Raw genomic sequence first — 6,853 nt, forward strand, 5'->3', positions numbered from 1 at the left:
ACGTCTAAAGACTATCTCAGGCAAATAAATTTAGATCTGTAATGCTGAAAGAGCTTTTGAACCCTTCTTGTTGTCAATCTCAATTTGAATTTTTGTTTCCTAATTTGTACAAAATTGAGAACGGCACCGAAACATCAAAACTAGTCAGTAAACAGTAAACCGACAATGTTTATTTATAGGTGCATTGTGACAACGAAAAAAAAAATGAGTTAAATGTATAGTTGAGATTCCGCTATTGCAATGGCGATCTGTGACATGTTTATAAAAAGCAGATGCATACTTTATAAATGTAAGGTTTTGATATCAACACTACATCCACCTTTGCTCTGTGCTGCATTGCCCCCTGGTGAGCTAGCTTCAGCAGGTTTGCAATGCACCGTTACTGCATTAAATTTACAAGTATCGCTTTGGCAAATTTTAGAAACATTTCCCCACAAAAAGGGATTTTTATTAACCAACATCCAAACACCAGGAATGGAAGAATAGAATATGCCCTTGCTTTTCCAAAACATAAGAAATGGTAGTTTCAGCATTCCTGAAATAAATTCAATAATAGCAAGAGAAAATAAATTCAATCAATTGAATAATTGGGTAGTAAATATTCAAGCTAGGAGATTGAGCCCGTGAACTGCCAGCAATAACTCCTGAGAGTCATGACAATACTTTCCACTATTGCCACTCCTAGAACAGCAATTGGAATGGTCAGCCTAATGGGATAATAGTATATGTGCATATAGAGTAGACCAATTCATATTCATTCACGAACTTTGATCAGAAATAAAATCAAGATGAAAGCATTCACACCAAGATGTGGCATATCATGGTCTCCTTTATTTTAAGAAGCTTGCTGATCTACTCCCAAAATGCGTGCATAGGCCTTCTGATAAAGACATTCTTGTACAGCAGATGTGCTATGATACACCAATGATCTCACCTTCCCGGCAGGCACCCACTTCAATATCAAGGCTGGACTTTTTGGATGCTACCACTCTGCAGCAGTTTCGCCGTGGTGACTGCAAGAATCGCATTCACAGGCATTAGAAGAAATCAAAAGGGAGAAAATTATTCAAAATAGTTAACAATTTATGTTGATCAAAGATACTCCAACTTGGGAACAGACACGAGTGCAATAGAGACTTGCATAAGGGTTTTAACAACCTAATTATAGAGACTGCCATAAAGGTTTTAAAAACCTCAGAGACTAATGAACTTTAAGGGGTAAAAATCTAAACATAAAAGATCAACACATGATTTTTTCTGGTAAACTCCAGCCTGAGCTAATCTTGTTCTGGCACAACTACTAACAGAGACAAAAGCAAAAGGCTTGGACTTGGACACAAGTCACTGCAAGCGATTTGCAATCCCTAGAACTCTCTGCCAACAAAAGATTTTCCGGTAAACTCCAGCCTCAGCCATTCTTGTAACTACATAGCTACTAACAAAGACCAAAAGCAAAATGCCTGGAAATAAGACACTACACGAGATTTGCAATCAATAGAACTCTCCTACAAAGAAGAAGGCTATGAGGTTTGAAGTATACCCAATATAACCGTAACTGGCCTACATAGAGTGGAATCCATAAAAATTACCCCAGCTCATGAAATCCTGGCCTAAAATTATAGTTTGTGGGCTGTTGCATGTACCAATCTAAAAATGTCTAAAGATCATATGCATTAGGTAGTAGCTTTGTGTGCAGTTCGAGGACCTAAGCTAAAACATGTGATCTATGACATGTTAAAAGCGAAAATAATGATAAAAGTCAATTACCTGCCATAATAATGTATCAGGTTTCTTCACAACCCGAATCAAATTTATGATCTCTGGGGAAGGTATTCTCCACCTGCATCCAGGAGGCTTTACTTGCTGTCTAGCATAATTGCTTATGATTTGTCCACTCGCATTATCATGGCGAACATCCTTCAAATAAAATATGAAGGGTTTCTGGCATGGATGTCTTGTCACGGGCCTGGTATTGAAGGCATATGCTGTAAAGTCTGCTCTTCTGTACCAATTCAAGAATGTCCTGGAGGGCATCTCCAACTCACGAGGGGAAAATATGGTTCTGAAGATCTGAACTGCATAACCCCATGAGACTGATATAGACCATTCACGCGCTTTATCATAACAAATAGACTGTTGCATTATTCCAGCTGAATCTAATTTTGCAGCTTTGCTTAAGTGCTGCAGTGCCTTTACTCTGGTCATGTTTGGGAATATAGGTTCCACAACATCCAAATGGTGAAGTGACACCAAGGGAGTTAAAGGATGAGCTGCCAGTAATCCGAATAGATTACCATATACATCATACTGCAACAAAAACAGCAATCAAATATATCTCATTAAAAGCTTTGATAGCTTATTAAGTAAATGCATAGGAGAAACTTGTTGTCAAACTGCAGAAAACACAAACACAAGCACTGGAGATGATGTAAAATTCAAAAACAATCTAATCCACTATTGTCTAGAGTTATATAACATTTCGTTGGAAGCGCAGTGATAACTAAAGAATACAAAAGAAGCTTATTCCATTACCAGTATGACTGAAATCAATGAACATACATATAAATGAAACAACAACTATCATCGGACTCAATGCACAATTACATCTCAAACACCACAACATGAAATCTCAGCGATATCAATGGCAAACAAATCACCCAAGTCAGCAAGATTGATGAAGAAACACATGACAAACACATCAAAAATAGTTAAGAAAAACAATATATCATAGTCTAACACATCCGAACTTGAGAAGTAAAAAATTCATTATCAAGAACTATGTCAGCAAAATCAGAGACACAGGCAGGATCGACACATAAAAAAACAAAATACAAGAAGCAAGAGTAATGTTAGCATACAATTAAAGCAACTCATGGTTCACAATACATGCAGGAATGGAATTTAAAGACTGTGATCAGCAATCTATTTTTTGGATTTGTATGGAAAACTGGAAATATCATTTAAACAATCAGCCCGGTGGAGAAATACATCAAGAAAATGCAAGATTTGTCCCGGGAGGCAAAGAGACAAAACTCAATTACAACCAACATGCCAAAGCATCAGGCACAGTCCAACCCAGAGTTTTACATCACTGCTGAAATGCCTTATTTGCAGAGGAGACGAAAAAAATAGTCAATGTCCAGCCAATGCAGAACTTTCAAACCATGGTGGTAAATCCAGTGAACCACATAACTATGTAGAAATCTCCTGCCAATGCAGACCTCCCAAGCCATAGTGAGAACACAGTTGCCTAATAAGCACGTAGTACCATTTGAGCCCTGAGCTACCCCAGGTCAAGATATAAAAAACTGTAGAGATATATCGTAAAGAATGTAATTTACAGATAATATACAAATAATATGAACAATGTACAGAACAAGGAAGCCAGAGCACAAGGAATGATGTTAAAATCCATAGTTCGTCTAACCCAAATTTAGAAATGACTGCAGAAATACACATCTAAATAAAATTCCAGTGGTGAAACATCAGCATTCTTTGGATCCCATCCCCATTCCTAAAATCCCTAGATCTTACCTGATGAAAGCCAGGCTCCTTTGTAAGCGGCACGCCCAACTCAGACATGCAGGCCTGTATTCTATCATCGCTTCCATACAAACCAGGATACCTCTGAATACACTTATCTTGCATAGTCTCCAACGCCTTTGCCAGAGGATAGCTAATGGCAAATCCACCTCCCCCATAAGCCATACTATAAGAAAAGAATATATTCTGCAAATGAGACTCTGATAAACTGCCAATGTAGTAAGGTTTCGTGTGATCATACTTGGACAGAACCCTCACCAGATTATCAGCAATAAAGACAGTATCATCATCCCCCATGACAAACCAATGTACATCAGGAAGACCCATTCTGAAAGTCTCAGACACAATGCGGGAAATTCTAATGGCAGATCTGTGTCCCTGCTTGTTGGTGTACTTAAAATGGGAGGTATTAGCTGATATTCTCCATGGGGGCAGGGAAGAATTGTCACCCTTGCCAGTTTTCACAGGCTTCTCTAACCAAATAAACCCCCTCATCTCCTTCGGCCTCCACCACAACTTTATGTACTCTTTTCTCTTGTCCCATAACCTAGCAGAGGCGGCAATCCCAAACACTATGTGCTTCAAGTCAGTTCCTGTAGAATCAGGAATAGCTTGAAGCGCTTGCCTGTGAATACCAGCCTCGTCGGCATTGACAACCTTCGTAGTATTCTCCACGGCTAAAACTGCCACACTGTTACTAGTACTAGTACTAGAACTAGAACTAGAACCAGCCGACTGAGTACACTCGGTTCTGCAACTTACGATGGGATGCCAACATGGGTAATTGCTTAGCATAAGATTCATAAGATATATGAAGTAAGATATACAGATCAACACAATGAGCGATCTAAAAACCTTACTAGCCCAACCCCCAATGCGGGAAAGCATACCAGCAGATGGGTGGACTTTCCTTCCAGCCATCTGATCCCATACAACCTTATCAAAATCCTTCTGCTTCTTCTTTATCATCGCCAGTTTATAAAATCTCAATGCAGCTTCTCAGACTTAAAATAAATTAAGGCTGGGCTAAATAACCTCAATACAGGACCAAAATTTCTCAGTTCTGCAAAGAACCCAAATCACAGAACAAGAATCTGGCCAATTTGGTCACACCATAGAACCTTCATCAGCTGTATAGGCAGGGAACCGACCTTTCCCCGTCAGACTACCCCTATAACAACCATCTTCGATGAAGGAAAAGCAGCCACCATGGAGCAGATAAAAGCGTTTTTCCACAGCTATCTATGAACGACTAATTATAGCAAAATCTAGCCCCTACCCTCTTGAATCCACAACAAATCATCCAATCACAGTGTCCAGTTAGATGTAAACAAAGCCAAAACCAAACTTAATTACCGTCTCTTACACCAACTTAATAGCTTATTGGGCGGAACTGATTACCTCCACCATCAGAATCTTGAAAACACCGAGTAAAACAATTAGCTCATTGTGGTTCACAGATTGCATTGCGCACTGTACACTGCAAAACCGTACACAATAATGTCGGTGGCTCCCGCTGAGTTGAGTATTATGTGGCTTCTTCGTTGCTGAGAAACTTACAAACAATAAGCAACAGTCGTAATCACTGCCATCAGATCCACATCCAATGCGAGGAAGCCCTCATCATCAAGTGGTTCTATGCGTATAATCTTGCAAAACTTGAGGGCTGAAAAATTAATATCCTCCCTGTGCCATCTAAATAAATAAATAACAAGTGCGAGTATTTATTTTTTCGAGGAGTCCCTTTTTGGGCAAAAAGCTTGACAGCTAATGAAGCCCTTTCGCAGCATTTATTTAGGAGAAATAGAAAAATATATGTGGGGTTGGCATGGCGTTCTATCTTTGTCTCGAGCGATTCTCGCCTTAAACTGTGCAACAAAGCGCTAGTCCAACAGCCAGAACTAAGTTACCTGCTGACGACCCAGGCTCTCCCAAAATATATCAGATCAGAACGAAGTGTTCCAACTTCCCAGATTAAACTACAAACCAAATATTAAGTATCCAAACCATGTGTTAAGTATCCATCCATTTTTCTTAAGATTAATTTTAAGTATCCATCCATTCTTTTTTAAGATTAATTTTATTTTTCGAGAGGGTTTACACAATTTCGTTTTTAAGTTTTCCTTGTTTATCACGTCACGTGTACATTGTTTGATAAAATAAACTTTAAAAAAATGGTTTTTTATTCATTCTTCTCCCTGTTTAAAAATCCCAAGGGGAAGAAATTTAGTATGGGTTTTAAGGAGTGCCCTTTTATGAATAAGGTTAGCATGTGTTCATAGTGGTCAGATTGAGATCACCAATTACCTTGGAGTGCCCTTTTATGAATAAGGTTAGCATGTGTGTATAGTGGTTAGATTGAGATAACCCATTACTTATTTTGGGGAATTGTGCTGGAAGTATTATGGGGGTGGATATGTTGTTTTTAATTGAAATTATTTATTTTTATTATTATTATAGTATTTGTTAGGGTTATTTCCAGAAAATTTGGATCAATTTAATTAATTGTTAGAATTTTTTTTAATTAACAGAAATTTTGAGCATGCAAATTCCCTATTCTAATGTAATATAAGTAATCTTAAAAAATCAAAATATAATATATATATAATAGTTTTATTTGAACTTTGAGTAGTTCAATTGGTAATAGAAATAACTAGTGAAAAAAAAACAGACCATAAACCCTAAAAATTGATTAATAATTATATGTTGAGAAAGTAAATAAATCCTTTTAAAATACCAAAAAATATATATAATTTTATATTTAATTATTTATTTCCATATTTTTTAATTATCATAATTAACTTGTATTCCCACATATCAACTCAAAAATATCATTTCCTGAGAAAAATATTATTATAATTATCTTATTTCACACCATTTTCCCTTTCATTTTAATTTATATTAAATAAAATATATTTTTATTTATTATTTATTATAAATAATCTACCTATCAATTAAGATTAATTTGGGTTAAATACTTTAAAATTTATTATTTTATAATAAATACTTTATTATTTTACTCAACCGGATTCTAGGTTAACTGCGTAAAAGTTTATGATTTTATTGGTCCATTTCACATGTGTGTAAAATTAATAATGAAATAGATTTATCCAAAAAAAAATTTAAATAAAAAATCATTTTTATATTAAATTTATTATTTTAAATATAATAATTTTAATTTTTAATTAATATAAAATATAATAATTATATAAATGAAAAATGCAATTTAAAATAAAAAACACTCTATACAATGAAATGTGTAGATATTCTCTTAACACAAAACCTAATTGGAAGATTTTGATTTTAATTT

General features: G+C 35.9%; 1 protein-coding gene across 1 annotated transcript; it reads right to left on the reverse strand.

Moving 5' to 3' along the window:
* Window positions 1–541: 541 nt before the first annotated feature.
* Window positions 542–5,221, reverse strand: LOC149238380 (uncharacterized). The gene is made up of 3 exons (XM_089373008.1): window positions 3,535–5,221; window positions 1,768–2,307; window positions 542–1,013 (listed from the first exon to the last, which is right to left on the reverse strand). Exons 1-3 carry the CDS (start codon window positions 4,510–4,512, stop codon window positions 912–914), a joined length of 1,620 nt encoding a protein of 539 aa, XP_089229134.1. The 5' UTR covers window positions 4,513–5,221; the 3' UTR covers window positions 542–911.
* Between the last annotated feature and the right edge of the window lie 1,632 nt (window positions 5,222–6,853).

Source organism: Pinus tabuliformis, chromosome 8, assembly GCF_031772625.1.
Source record: "Pinus tabuliformis cultivar Carrire ecotype Pingquan chromosome 8, CPIR1, whole genome shotgun sequence".
NCBI lineage: Eukaryota > Viridiplantae > Streptophyta > Pinopsida > Pinales > Pinaceae > Pinus > Pinus tabuliformis.